This window comes from Oncorhynchus keta, chromosome 15 (assembly GCF_023373465.1).
Source record: "Oncorhynchus keta strain PuntledgeMale-10-30-2019 chromosome 15, Oket_V2, whole genome shotgun sequence".
In the NCBI taxonomy this organism is placed as follows: domain Eukaryota; kingdom Metazoa; phylum Chordata; class Actinopteri; order Salmoniformes; family Salmonidae; genus Oncorhynchus; species Oncorhynchus keta.
In genome coordinates this window covers 14,349,902-14,364,291 of record NC_068435.1, presented here as the reverse complement: position 1 = coordinate 14,364,291, position 14,390 = coordinate 14,349,902, and the positions used below count along the sequence as shown (strand labels likewise).

The window sequence follows — 14,390 nt, the reverse complement described above, 5'->3', positions numbered from 1 at the left end:
CACGAAACGGAATAGGCTTTTCATTCGTCAACAGTCAAGTCTGTTAAAATGCGATTGGACACATTTTAAACTGTTCTTGAATTTGACCACGGGGGGCACTGTCCACATCCGAATGGAATGTAACTGTGAGTGACCGATAAAAGAATAAGTTAAAGGTGCCCTTCTGTTTGCCATCTGAAAATAGGAATACAAATTACACATTTGTATTAGACAAATAACATAAACAACCAAATATTATTTTTGCGAATTTATGATCTTTTTTTTAATATAAAGATAATTACTAAACAACGTGTATATTACAATTTACAGGACATTAGGCATTTGCCAGTAGCTACTACTTCCTACTTTTTAAGGGGTCCTCAGTTTTCTTCCGTAACAAAGCAATCGCCAAAATGTCGGGGGAGGTGTATATTCTGTGGCTTCTTTCTCTCATACAAACGGTAGGTTTATTAACAAAAATAAGTTAAGCCATAGGTATGCGTTTGTTGCTTTGTTGCCTATGGCTCTGCTTGTATCGGATTGCAGGTTTTATTTTGCTACACTCGATTTAAAACCACTTCTTTGCTGCGACATTCGCAACCGGTATTAAACCGAATGACGTGGCTTAAAACAATTGCAATGATTTACAAAGTTTAACGTTAGTTAGCCAGCTATCCACCTTTGGTAAAACTGATATTTAATTACATTGTAATAAATCTTAAACTTTACCACTCATACTGTACTTCAAACAAACGGAACCTGCTCGCGTTCACTGAAGTGACAGGTGACAAAGTAAAGAGCCAACCAATCACGACGAGACAGCGGCTGCGATTCTTCAAAACGTTCAAGTCATGGGGAGAACGTGTTACCGAGCCCGATTGTTTGAGTATTTGAGTGTATGACGATAAATGAAGTATTAAACATGGTTACATATCCACCACCCAATGATATATAATCACATCTTGTGTTTATTTACAACTTATTTAATTGTTTCAACTTACAACTTTATTTCTAGTCAATGCACAGCTACAGTGAAATCACGTTCTTGCTAATTTAAAAACCAACAATGCAATAATCAATAACAATGTTATACTAGAAAAAAACGCGATAAATTAAAATGTGAGGAACACTAAGTAAGCATACTATATACTTTTTGAAGTCGGAAGTTTACATACTTAGGTTGGTGTTATTAAATCTTGTTTTTCAACCACTCCACAAATTTCTTGTTATAGTTTTGGCAAGTCGGTTAGGACATGTAATTTTCCAACAATTGTTTACAGATTATTTCACTTATAATTCACTATCACAATTCCAGTGGGTGAGAAGTTTAAATACACTATGTTGATTGTGCCTTTAAACAGCTTGGAACATTCCAGAAAATGATGGCATGGCTTTAGAAGCTTCTGATAGGCTAATTTCACCCCCCCCCCCAAGCCATGCTTCTTAACACCCGCCCGCTTAACCCGGAAGCCAGCCGCACAAATGTCGGAGGAGACACCGTTCAACTGACGACTGAAGCGCCCAGCCCACCACAAGGAGTCGCTAGAGCACGATGAGCCATGTTAAGCCCCCCCTTCCCAATCACGGCCAGGTGTGATACAGCCCGGAATTGAACCCGGGTCTATAGTAACGCCTCTTGTACTGCGATGCAGAGCCTTAGACTGCTGCGCCACTCGGGTGGCCCCTGAAAACATTAAGTGACAACCAATCTAATGTCTCTGCATTCTTTCCTGCTCAGCTTTCGGCCTATGGAGCCGACCTGTCCTCAGAGGCATGCAGGGAGCTGGGCTTCTCCAGCAACCTCCTGTGCAGTTCCTGTGACCTGCTGGGAGAGTTCAGCCTGGGCCAGATCCAGCCTGTCTGTAGACAGTGCTGCCAGCAGGAGGCCCAGATGGAGTCCAGGAAGGTAAGACCTTTGACGGCGTTTAGAGTATCTAAATAACTATAACGGGTGTATCAATTAGAGGTCGACCAATTATGATTTTAATGCCGATACCGATTATTGGAGGACCAAAAAAAGCTGTTTCTGATCAATCTGCCAATTTTTTTATATATATATTTGTATTAATGACAATTACAACAATACTGAATGAACACTTTTATTTTAAATTAATATAATACGTAAAAATCCATTTAGTCTCAAATAAATAATGAAACATGTTCAATTTGGTTTTATTGATGCAAAAACAAAGTGTTGGAGAAGAATGTAAAAGTGCCGTGTATAAAAGCTAATGTTTAAGTTCCTTGCTCAGAACATGAGAACATATGAAAGCTGATGGTTCCTTTTAACATGAGTCTTCAATGTTCCCAGTTAAGAATGTTAGGTTGTCATTATTATAGGACTATTTCTCTCTATACCATTTGTATTTCATATACATTTGACTATTGGATGTTCTTATAGGCACTATAGTATTGCCAGCCTGATCTCGGGAGTTGATGGGCTTGAAGTCATAAACATCGCTGTGCTTCAAGCATTGCAAAAAGCTGCTGGCAAACAGAGGAAAGTGCTGTTTGAATGAATGCTTACGAGTCTGCTGCTGCCTACCACCGCTCAGACTGCTCTACCAAATATCAATTCATAGTCTTAATTATAATATAAACACACAGAAATACGAGCCTTAGGTCATTAATATGGTCAAATCCGTAAACTATCATTTCAAAAACAAAACGTTTATTCTTTCAGTGAAATACGGAACCGTTCCCTATTTTATCGAACAGGTGGCATCCATAAGTCTAAATATTGCTGTTACATTGCACAACCTTCAATGTTATGTCATCATTATGTAAAATTCTGCCTAATTAATTACTGTCTTTGTTAGGAAGAAATGGTCTTCACACAGTTTGCAAGGAGCCAGGCGACCCAAACTGCTACATATACCCTGACTCTGCTTGCGCAGAACGCAAGAGAAGTGAACAATTTCCCTAGTTAATATTGCTTGCTAACATGAATTTCTTTTAATTAAATATGCAGGTCTAAAAGTATATACTTGTGTATTGTTTTTAAGAAAGTCATTGTTTGGCTCAACAACAGTACTTCCGTTCAGTATTTCCGCGAATGCGCTTGTTAAATCATCACCTGTTTGGCGAAGATGGCTGTGATTCAATGATAAATTAACAGGCACCGCATTGATTATTTGCAATGCAGGACAAGCTAGTTAACTACACATGGTTGATGATATTACTAGTTTAAGTAGTGATTATGTTAAGATTCATAGTTGTTTTTATAAGATAAGTTTAATCCTAGCTAGCAACTTACCTCGGCTCCTTGCTGCACTCGTGTAACAGGAGGTCAGCCTGCCACGCAGTTTCCTCGTGGAGTGCAGTGTAATCGACTATAATCGGCATCCCAAAAAAATGCTGATTACCGATTTGTTATGAAAACTTGAAATCTGCCCTAATTTAATCGAATCAATTATCCTCGTTGTCTCAGTCCATCCATCTGCGCTGATTAGAAGGACTTGCCTGGTGAAAATAATGTGCAGGAAGCTCATCAATAGGCTGACTTTCAGCCGGTCAGTTCCTCTCAGACCAGTGCAGATGAGAGGCGAGGAGAGGATGTAGTGAGCTGCATGAGCAAGGATCGACTCCGTCACACATGCAAGTCATGGGATCAGCTATGTCAGAATATGATTACATGGTACCATGTGCATTGACCCTCTGTGGCCAAACAAACATGAAGTACTCTCATGTCCAGACTTTGCGAGAAGATACTGACCCCACCGTTACGCGTAACACAATCATGGGTCCAGAGTGAAATACGGGTCGGAAAACGTACCTCGACGCATGTTAGTGCTATAGATGTTATTAGATATTAGTTGTTAGATATGAGTTATTAGATATTGGGTGTTAGTGCTATAGATATTATTAGTTGTTATTAGATATTAGTTGTTAGATATGAGTTGTTATTAGATATTTGGTGTTAGTGCTATAGATATTATTAGTTAAATATTCGTTGTTAATAGATATTAGATATTGTGTGTAATTGGGTTAGTGGAATAGATGTTATTAGTTGTTACATATGAGTTATTAGATATTAGTTATTAGATATTGAGTGTTAGCGCTATAGATATTGTTAGATATTAGTGTGTTATTAGATATTAGTGTGTTATTAGATATTAGTGTGTTAGATGTTATTAGGTGTAGGTGTTATTAGGTGTAGGTGTTATTAGGTGTAGGTGTTATTAGGTGTAGATGTTATTAGGTGTAGATGTTATTAGGCGTAGATGTTATTAGGCGTAGATGTTATTAGGCGTAGATGTTATTAGGCGTAGATGTTATTAGGCGTAGATGTTATTAGGCGTAGATGTTATTAGGCGTAGATGTTATTAGGCGTAGATGTTACTAGTGTTATTCGGTGTAGGTGTTATTCGGTGTAGGTGTTATTCGGTGTAGGTGTTATTCGGTGTAGGTGTTATTAGGTGTTATTAGGTGTAGGTGTTATTAGGTGTAGATGTTACTAGTGTTATTAGGTGTAGATGTTACTAGTGTTATTTGGTGTAGATGTTATTAGGTGTAGATGTCATTAGTGTTATTAGGTGTAGATGTTATTAGGTGTAGATGTTATTAGTGTTATTAGGTGTAGATGTTATTAGTGTTATTAGGTGTAGGTGTTATTAGGTGTAGGTGTCATTAGTGTTATTAGGTGTAGATGTTATTAGGTTTAGATGCCATTAGTGTTATTAGGTGTAGATGTTATTAGTGTTATTAGGTGTAGATGTTATTAGTGTTATTAGGTGTAGATGTTATTAGTGTTATTAGGTGCAGATGTTATTAGGTGTAGATGTTACTAGTGTTATTAGGTGTAGGTGTTATTAGGTGTAGGTGTTATTAGGTGTAGGTGTTATTAGGTGTAGGTGTTATTGGATGTAGGTGTTATTAGGTGTAGGTGTTATTAGGTGTAGGTGTTATTAGGTGTAGGTGTTACTAGTGTTATTAGGTGTAGATGTTATTAGTGTTATTAGGTGTAGATGTTACTAGTGTTATTAGGTGTAGATGTTACTAGTGTTATTAGGTGTAGATGTTACTAGTGTTATTAGGTGTAGATGTTACTAGTGTTATTAGGTGTAGATGTTACTAGTGTTATTAGGTGTAGATGTTACTAGTGTTATTAGGTGTAGATGTTACTAGTGTTATTAGGTGTAGATGTTACTAGTGTTATTTGGTGTAGATGTTATTAGTGTTATTAGGTGTAGATGTCATTAGGTGTAGATGTTATTAGTGTTATTAGGTGTAGGTGTTATTAGGTGTAGGTGGTATTAGGTGTAGGTGTTATTAGGTGTAGGTGTTATTGGATGTAGGTGTTATTAGGTGTAGGTGTTATTAGGTGTAGGTGTTATTAGGTGTAGGTGTTACTAGTGTTATTAGGTGTAGATGTTATTAGTGTTATTAGGTGTATATGTTACTAGTGTTATTAGGTGTAGATGTTACTAGTGTTATTAGGTGTAGATGTTACTAGTGTTATTAGGTGTAGATGTTACTAGTGTTATTAGGTGTAGATGTTACTAGTGTTATTAGGTGTAGATGTTACTAGTGTTATTAGGTGTAGATGTTACTAGTGTTATTTGGTGTAGATGTTATTAGTGTTATTAGGTGTAGATGTCATTAGGTGTAGATGTTATTAGTGTTATTAGGTGTAGGTGGTATTAGGTGTAGGTGGTATTAGGTGTAGGTGGTATTAGGTGTAGGTGGTATTAGGTGTAGGTGTTAGGTGTAGGTGTTAGTAGGTGTGTAGGTGTTATTAGGTGTGTAGGTGTTATTAGGTGTGTAGGTGTTATTAGGTGTGTAGGTGTTATTAGGTGTAGGTGTTATTGGGTGTAGGTGTTATTAGTGTTATTGGGTGTAGATGTCATTAGTATTATTAGGTGTAGATGTCATTAGTGTTATTAGGTGTAGATGTTATTAGTGTTATTAGGTGTAGATGTTATTAGTGTTATTAGGTGTATATGTTATTAGGTGTAGGTGTTATTTGGTGTATATGTTATTAGGTGTGGGTGTTATTAGCTGTGGGTGTTATTAGGTGTGATGTTATTAGTGTTATTAGGTGTGATGTTACTAGTGTTATTAGGTGTGATGTTACTAGTGTTATTAGGTGTCGATGTTATTAGTGTTATTAGGTGTAGATGTTATTAGGTGTAGATGTTATTAGGTGTAGATGTTATTAGGTGCAGATGTTATTAGGTGTAGGTGTTATTAGTGTTATTAGGTGTGATGTTATTAGTGTTATTAGGTGTGATGTTACTAGTGTTATTAGGTGTGATGTTATTAGTGTTATTAGGTGTGATGTTACTAGTGTTATTAGGTGTGATGTTACTAGTGTTATTAGGTGTCGATGTTATTAGTGTTATTAGGTGTATATGTTATTAGGTGCAGATGTTATTAGGTGCAGATGTTATTAGGTGCAGATGTTACTAGTGTTATTAGGTGTAGATGTTACTAGTGTTATTAGGTGTAGATGTTACTAGTGTTATTAGGTGTAGATGTTACTAGTGTTATGTGGTGTAGATGTTACTAGTGTTATTAGGTGTAGATGTTACTAGTGTTATTAGGTGTAGATGTTACTAGTGTTATTAGGTGTAGATGTTACTAGTGTTATTAGGTGTAGATGTTACTAGTGTTATTAGGTGTAGATGTTACTAGTGTTATTAGGTGTAGATGTTACTAGTGTTATTAGGTGTAGATGTTACTAGTGTTATTAGGTGTAGATGTTACTAGTGTTATTAGGTGTAGATGTTACTAGTGTTATTAGGTGTAGATGTTACTAGTGTTATTAGGTGTAGATGTTGTTAGTGTTGTTAGGTGTAGATGTTGTTAGGTGTAGATGTTAGATGTTGTTAGGTGTAGATGTTGTTAGGTGTAGATGTTGTTAGGTGTAGATGTTGTTAGGTGTAGATGTTATTAGTGTTATTAGCAGTCTATGGCACTGCATCTCATTGCTAGAGTCGTCACTACAGACCCTGGTTCGATCCCGGGCTGTATCACCAGCGTCCGGGATCGGGAGTCCCGTAGGGCGGCGCACAATTGGCCCAGCGTTGTGTGTTATGGAAGGGTTTGGCTGGGGTAGGCTGTCATTGTAAAATAAGAATGTGTTCTTAACTGAATTGCGTAGTCACATTTATTTATTTTCCAAGCTACTGTATCGTACACAATATTTTACATACAGTAGGTTTTTCAAGTCTGCTTCGTGTAAAAAAATATAGATTTAAATCCATCAAAAACATATTGCGATACTTGTATCGTCCCAGTCCTACTTAACATGTGTTCAACTACTCAAATAGATTCAAAGTTGGCTCAAGTGGTGGAGTACAGAACTGTAATTTCTGCTTGATTAAACTAAGCAGCCCATGCCACCGGAGCGCTGTGGTATCCTAGCAACACTACCTAGGAGAGTAAGCCTAAAGAGAGGTGTAAGCAGCAGCTCATTTCACATCTTGATTATTACCTCCGTCCTGTAATATATCGTAATATGCCACTTAGCATACTCTTTTACCAAAGTTACTTACAGTGAGTGCTTACATGTAGAAGGACCAATGAGCACCAACGTAAGAAGTTCATAGGATCGTGACAAATGACACCCACTGTACTCTACTGTGCTGTGCTTTGATATCCAAACTTGTGAAAGACACTTCTATGATTGGTTCAAATTTGGTCCGGTCTGGACCAACCAAATTAGGTCTCGTTCGGGGGCAGCGCTCATTAAAATAATAACCAGTATGTAGAATACTACCCAAATATGCTAGGCAGGATATTGCGTATGTATGCAATATCCATTAGTGGATGGAAATTACACACACATATAAATGTAATTTCTCAATTTGACTTCAATATTATGTAAATAAATGCAACAGGCCCTGTACGTCTCTGGAGGACTCTAGTGCAGGCAGCGAGCCTCGCATCACCTCTCAGTATGACTATAATGAACATGTCTAACTTGCACCGTTATGCAATTTTTGAGAGACTAAATACAAATGGCTAATCCTGGCAACCAATGTTCTAGAATGAATTTGAGGCAAGCAGATCAGCGATATCAAGGTGGTACCCAAGAATGTGCTATGTGTATAGTGTTAATAACTACCAATAGGTCTACTCAAGTACAAGTCTATAGTCCAAAGAATTACTCTGTAAAACGAGGAATGCATTTCATGAATTAAAGTAATAGATTAGTCAAAGAATTAACACTCAAACCATTCCAGTGATGCATGATATACATGATACATTAAATGGCATATATACATTAGACTAACAGAGTAAATGACTATCACCAATAGGCTAAGAATTAACGCGGTTTTACACTTTTCTCGTTAGAACAGTAGACAGGAAAACACTCAGATTCTAATCAACTCCATTTTAAATGAGAGGTGTGCACTCCTGTGTCTCTCCCTCTTTGAACTCGATGCCATCCAATGAACAAAATAAGTTTTCCTGTAACAAAAAATCCACAGCACTTAGTTAGGCTTGGGCGCTATACTGTATACTGAGGTATTTGGAAATAGCCACAGGTTTTTCCATACATATTTGTAGGGTGTAGGCAGGTAATGTAGCGTTTAAGAGAGTTGGGCCAGTAACCGAAAGGTTGCTGGTTCAACTCCCCAAGCCAACAAGGTGAAAAATCTGTTGTGCCGTTGAGCAAGGCACTTAACCCTAATTGCTCCTGTAAGTCCCTCTAGATAAGAGCATCTGCTAAATGACTCAAATGAAGAGGGGAAAAAATGTATGTGGTTATTTTTGGGGTAAATAACTGCAGTTAACTTGTGCAATGCGTTACGAGAGAACCACTTGCGTTCTTCGTTTCACCCTTCACATTATTTTACATTATGAAGCTCATGGAGTTCTCCAGAACAGTTTAGCCAATCACATTATTTTACATTATGAAGCTCATGGAGTTCTCCAGAACAGTTGAGCCAATCACATTATTTTACATTATGAAGCTCATGGAGTTCTCCAGAACAGTTGAGCCAGTCACGTTATTTTACATTATGAAGCTCATGGAGTTCTCCAGAACAGTTGAGCCAATCACATTATTTTACATTATGAAGCTCATGGAGTTCTCCAGAACAGTTGAGCCAATCACATTATTTTACATTATGAAGCTCATGGAGTTCTCCAGAACAGTTGAGCCAGTCACATTATTTTACATTATGAAGCTCATGGAGTTCTCCAGAACAGTTGAGCCAGTCACATTATTTTACATTATGAAGCTCATGGAGTTCTCCAGAACAGTTGAGCCAGTCACATTATTTTACATTATGAAGCTCATGGAGTTCTCCAGAACAGTTGAGCCAATCACATTATTTTACATTATGAAGCTCATGGAGTTCTCCAGAACAGTTGAGCCAGTCACATTATTTTACATTATGAAGCTCATGGAGTTCTCCAGAACAGTTGAGCCAGTCACGTGTTTGTTTGTAAATGGCACAAAGGGAGAAAGCGGAACAGGTGAGTCCAGCAGTGTATGGACAGGGTTTTTATTTTATATTGAAAGTCAAGCATTTTTTGCTTCAATAGAGGGATCAGGGACGTGCAACCTATAGTTTTCCTTCTCAGAAAATACATACATTAGGGCAACACGTTCAACATAAAATAGCTCAATTTTCATTAGATGACAAAAGTGCAATGCTATTTGGCTGGCAGCAAAAAATATTTGTAATGTTTAGGCCCATCATAGAAAGAATGTAGCCAGATATATTTCCTAATGTGTAGCTTAAAGTTAATCTTGCATTTTACCTGAGAAAAATAGCTACATATCAGTCAGAGCGCTGTTTGCTGAATGAATACCCGTTCCTGAGTTCTCATTCGACTTTAGAAGTGCAACTGAAGCGTAAAATGTTTCTGATGCCGAGCAGAAATTACAATAAGAAGCATTTTAGATCCGTTTACAAAACGCAGCAAGATATTTATGCCATTTTATATATATTTTTCCTGCGTGAAAAACTCTGAATTATGTGTTAGCAAGTTAAACTAGGGGTCTGTTATCTAAGTAAGTGGCTCAATTAATAAAGTAAGGGGGCGTCATATTGTGTTAGCTTTCTGCCTGTTTGAGAAGTCATAGGCCTTTGGAGAGTTATTCGTACAGCTGCCACTGCTATCTTCATTTCCTTGTGCTGCTTTCTCCTCTCCGGTCTTGGCCTGTCTGCTCCTCCCCCCTCTTCTCCAAGCAGAGCAGGCACACCAGTTGCCCTAGTGACTCCAGATTCCACACACACAGCATGTAGACATGCTGCTGGAGAACCAGTACTGTTCTTCCTTCAGACAAGCATGAGTCAACTTTGTTCATTTGCACAATGTCTCTCGTTCACATTCGCTTGTAAATGTCCAAACTGACCAAAAATGACGTTCCGTAGCTCCTACCTATATATGTAGGCTATAACTTAATGAGTGGGATTGCCTTTCTTTACAATTTGTTTATTTTTGTTTGCTGCTCATTAGCATATTTAGCTAGCAGCCTCGTGGAAATTCGCTATTACTTGTGCTGATTTTGTTAGCATTCTGGTAATAGATGCTGAATGGGCTTTTTTGTGTTTTTTGTACTACGCCGGTAATGGCATGAAGGACAGTATGATATAAAAAATCTCGATACCACTCAACCCTACTTACAGCACAATAGAACGTATCTAAAATTCATAGCTCTTTGTGAACTCTTGAAACATGACAATTTCATTCACACAGTAACATTCATTTAGACGATTTCACGTTTTCATCTGTCTTCACACCTCCAACGGTGTCCGTGCTCCCAGGGTTCTGTGGGAACGCCCCTCCCCGGAGAAAGCCACAGTTAAGGTGTGTTTGACCTTGATAGCCCGCAGATGGTCAGCCATCCAAACAATGTCATAAATTGAGATTGAGTCGTCACACTGGAAGTCAGCGCCAGCAAGTCGCCAGTCGTGGATATCATATCCATGCATTTCTGTGTAGTACAGATCAGACGCATGATGGAATTCTGTTACCGGGTGTAAATCCACTTCACTTTCTGTAGTTCAATATCCAAAATAGATTTGGTCGATGTGTCATGTTATATCGAAATTCTGTTACCAAACTGTACACTTCTTCCAGTAAATGTGTTTTTGTAAAATGTTCAGTGTACATTGTTATGTAGTCCTTGTGCATAAAGTTCTATGGTTTATTAAACTTTGAAATCCAATTGTTTTTGTTTGGCATATATGTTAAGTGAAATATCTGAGAGTCTGTGCAATTCTGTTACTGTGGAATTGCCTTTGATCTCTCAAGAGTGCCCCACTCTTACCAACTGTGTCACAAAGGACCACATGTACTACAAGGTGGCGGCTGCTGCCCCTCTTCTTAACCCTTAGGAGAACTGGGAGAGGGCGCTCGCTAAGCGCAGTCAATTCTCTGACTGTAGAATGTTCTACTCACGATTGACATTCTGCTGCAAAATGAAACATTTGTAAAAATGACTTTTTATAGTTTAATGTGAGTCTCGATGAGCATGGAGGACGTTTTGCCAACCATATCTCTGTGTGTGTCCAGAAATGCTCCTTCAGCTGCACCTCTGGTCCTGCTGCCTCTCTGCAGGCTAATATTACTGTCGCTCAGTGGAGCAAGCCAGCGATGGGCTTTAGGGTTTTGGCCCATTGTAAATGAGTTTTTACTCCAAGCGTTTTAGAAAAGCACTGCAACTGGCAACGACATCTTGGTTAGTTCAGAGGATGAAAATAATAGAAATGGCCAAATTATTGTGTGCAAAACTAAAGTTTGCTGTAAGTGTGAGGGATTGATTAACACTTGTAAAAAAGGCCATCATGGTAGGAATCATCGCCACCCCTGTGTTCAAGCCTTTGTCGACGTGCCCCTGTAATCAACAAAACGGTTACTTCCTCCCGTGCAGTATGTGAAAAAGGATAAAGGAAGCTCGCTTTTGTAATTGTATTTGTGTTCCCAGTAACAGCGTGCCTGGGAAATACTGCTGTGACACTCCAATTTCCTGTTAGTTATCGCGTAGAGGTGTGGAGCTTTGATTACCTGTCACAAAGCTGCCTTCCATCAGAGCATATGCAGGTTCACAGTTTAATGACCCTGAGGAACAGCCTGTCTACCACATTCATGAACGAGACTGTCCAGAATCACATCAATTCACCGCCAGGAGCTTCTCTGTGTGTGGGCGTCAGTGTGTAAAAATGTGTCGTCAGGAAGGAAGTTGGATTTTTCTAAGACTGCATATTTTTGTTGGCCAAAAGATTGTCAAGATAAACCTCTGCATTGGTGTAGAGCAGTGGTGTACAACTCTCGATGGCCGTAGTCCTGCTGGTTTTCCTTTTGAACTGGCAATTAATCAGTTAAGGTCATTGACTGGCCAGCGTTTGCTGGCCTCCATACCATAGTCAAGTCTGGTAAAAATGTAAGGAGAACCAGCATAGCTTGTGGCCCTTGAGACCTGTATTTGTTTAGCTAGTTTTAGTAATGAGCGGATGTTAGGAGCTGTGTGTTAGTCAGTTAGGTGACCTCCAGTAGAACAACGTGGTCATCCTGCGCCGCACCCTGACCGTCTGCTTGTACACACTACAGGACTTAATGCAGTACTTTCCCCTCCACAGCTCTACCCTGGGGCCATCCTGGAAGTGTGTGGATGAAAGTTGGGGAGGTTCCCTCAAGTCCAAGGTGAGTTGTGTGGTAATGTTTTGTGATCACCAATCTTGCAAAGCTAATTGGTGTCAGTTTGTTCTGAGGGGGCTGTTATTGTTGCCAGCTTGTTGGGGTTGAACCGGGATCATCAACGAGATTCAGCCACAGGCTAATTTTTTTTCTTTTGAGGATGGATGGGGGCCGGAAGATAATTACAATAATTTGTAGCGTGCAAATTTACCACAAGTAGCCCAAACACATTACATTTGACTAAAATATAAGCATTTCAAATCTTGCTAACATGTGTATCTCTATTGTTATGCGTGGGAATACTTGAACAGATTTTCCCAATTGAAATCACATGGAGCTGATTTTCCGGGTATAAAAAAACAACAATTATATCCAACAATACATTTAAAACAATATATATATATATATACATAATTTTGCTCAGAAGGGGGGGGCAAATAAATCCAGTTAGGAAACCCTGGGCTCTGGCCTTGGAGCTCTGTGGCACTGTTTGTGTTTAGGACAGCTGTACTGTTTCGTTCAAAACTGTGGTGCCGTTAACTTGATTACCGAAGAATGTTTTCCAATGGTTTCTGTTTACAACCTTTGTGTAAAAATATGAACTGTCCATCGATTCATTCGACGGATTCATTAGACCTGCGATAATGAGTTAACCTTGTTTTCTGTCCACAGCTTTTGTCAGGTCTGACAAGCCGAAGATGTTCAAGGGTCTTCAAATTAAGGTACAAATGAATTGGAGATAATCTTGCCTGTTGCGATTAGTTAAGTATCAAATGCTGTAAAGAAGTTGATTCTCTCAGCTTTTTTACAACTTTGGAATTAAAATAACCAAATGGTCTTGGAACATAATCTTCTGTCAGTATGGAAAATCATGAAGCCCACGCACCAACATAAGGTTTCACAGTATATAGAGTTTTTATAATCTTATTGGCATTTCAATGGCTGTTGAATTGAAAGGGTTTACTGGCTTGCCCGTAGTCCTGATAGTCCTCTTGCCTGTGTGTTTGGTTTCAGTATGTGAGAGGCGCAGACCCTATACTAAAGCTGCTGGACGATAACGGGAACATCGCTGAAGAACTCAGCATCCTCAAGTGGAACACGGATAGCGTGGAGGAATTCCTGAGCGAGAAGTTGGAAGTATATAATACTGATTCATAGTGCATCAACCTTTTTCCCTGCTACAAATCTGTACACCATTTGGATTTGATTTTCTAATTGTATGTTGAAGTACTGCACTGTTAAAAAAATATTTTTTTTACCTGAAAATCAATCTGTAGTTTTTCCTAATTACATTTTGTGCCAGGATGTAAAACGTCTGTTTTTGTAGATCTGTGAACATATCAAAATACTTAAACTTACATGCAAAATACCTGCTGTTAACTTTTAAATGATTGGAATGAATTATCCAAAGAGAGTGTAAAGATTTTCAGTGCTTGTTACATTTTATTTTTGAATGTTTTTTTTCCTCCTCCCGTCTGTCAGTTGTCCCTGTGTAGTTTTTAAAATATTGCTAATGATGTCAGCAGGAGAATCTTAGGGTGGGGGACCTAAGTGTCTCACCTCATGAGAATGTTCTAGGGAGGCACACATTAATGAAGGCCTCACAGTAAACCACAGTTTGGGATGTGAGACCTGATGGCCCTGTGTGTTTCTCTGGGCGTCTTGCTGTGGAGAGGGTCTGGATTCCCCAGTGTGTGAATGAGTATGGGGAGGAGGAAAAACGCTGCAATTAATAAAATGTCTTTCACGGTATTTATTTCTAATGGTATCTGTCTTTGTGCGTACCCTTAATTTAATCAACTGTGCTG

The 14,390-nt window shown here is 38.7% G+C and overlaps 1 protein-coding gene and 1 long non-coding RNA gene across 7 annotated transcripts; both read left to right on the top strand.

Moving 5' to 3' along the window:
- Positions 1-289: 289 nt before the first annotated feature.
- Positions 290-14,334, top strand: LOC118394473 (selenoprotein F-like). Its single transcript, XM_035787685.1, has 5 exons — positions 290-440; positions 1,718-1,885; positions 12,525-12,588; positions 13,255-13,304; positions 13,597-14,334. The coding sequence occupies exons 1-5, from the start codon at positions 393-395 to the stop codon at positions 13,738-13,740; spliced, it is 474 nt and encodes a 157-aa protein (XP_035643578.1). The 5' UTR covers positions 290-392; the 3' UTR covers positions 13,741-14,334.
- Positions 1,924-6,752, top strand: LOC127907599 (uncharacterized). 6 transcript variants are annotated; one of them, XR_008065098.1, is made up of 5 exons: positions 1,924-4,355; positions 4,398-5,115; positions 5,394-6,124; positions 6,343-6,449; positions 6,500-6,752. It is a non-coding gene; the product is annotated as an uncharacterized LOC127907599 (long non-coding RNA). The 6 variants fall into 6 exon arrangements; XR_008065096.1 differs by having other exon boundaries at positions 1,924-4,448; positions 4,941-5,115; XR_008065097.1 differs by having other exon boundaries at positions 1,924-5,115; positions 5,394-5,518; positions 6,400-6,449.
- Positions 14,335-14,390: the final 56 nt, after the last annotated feature.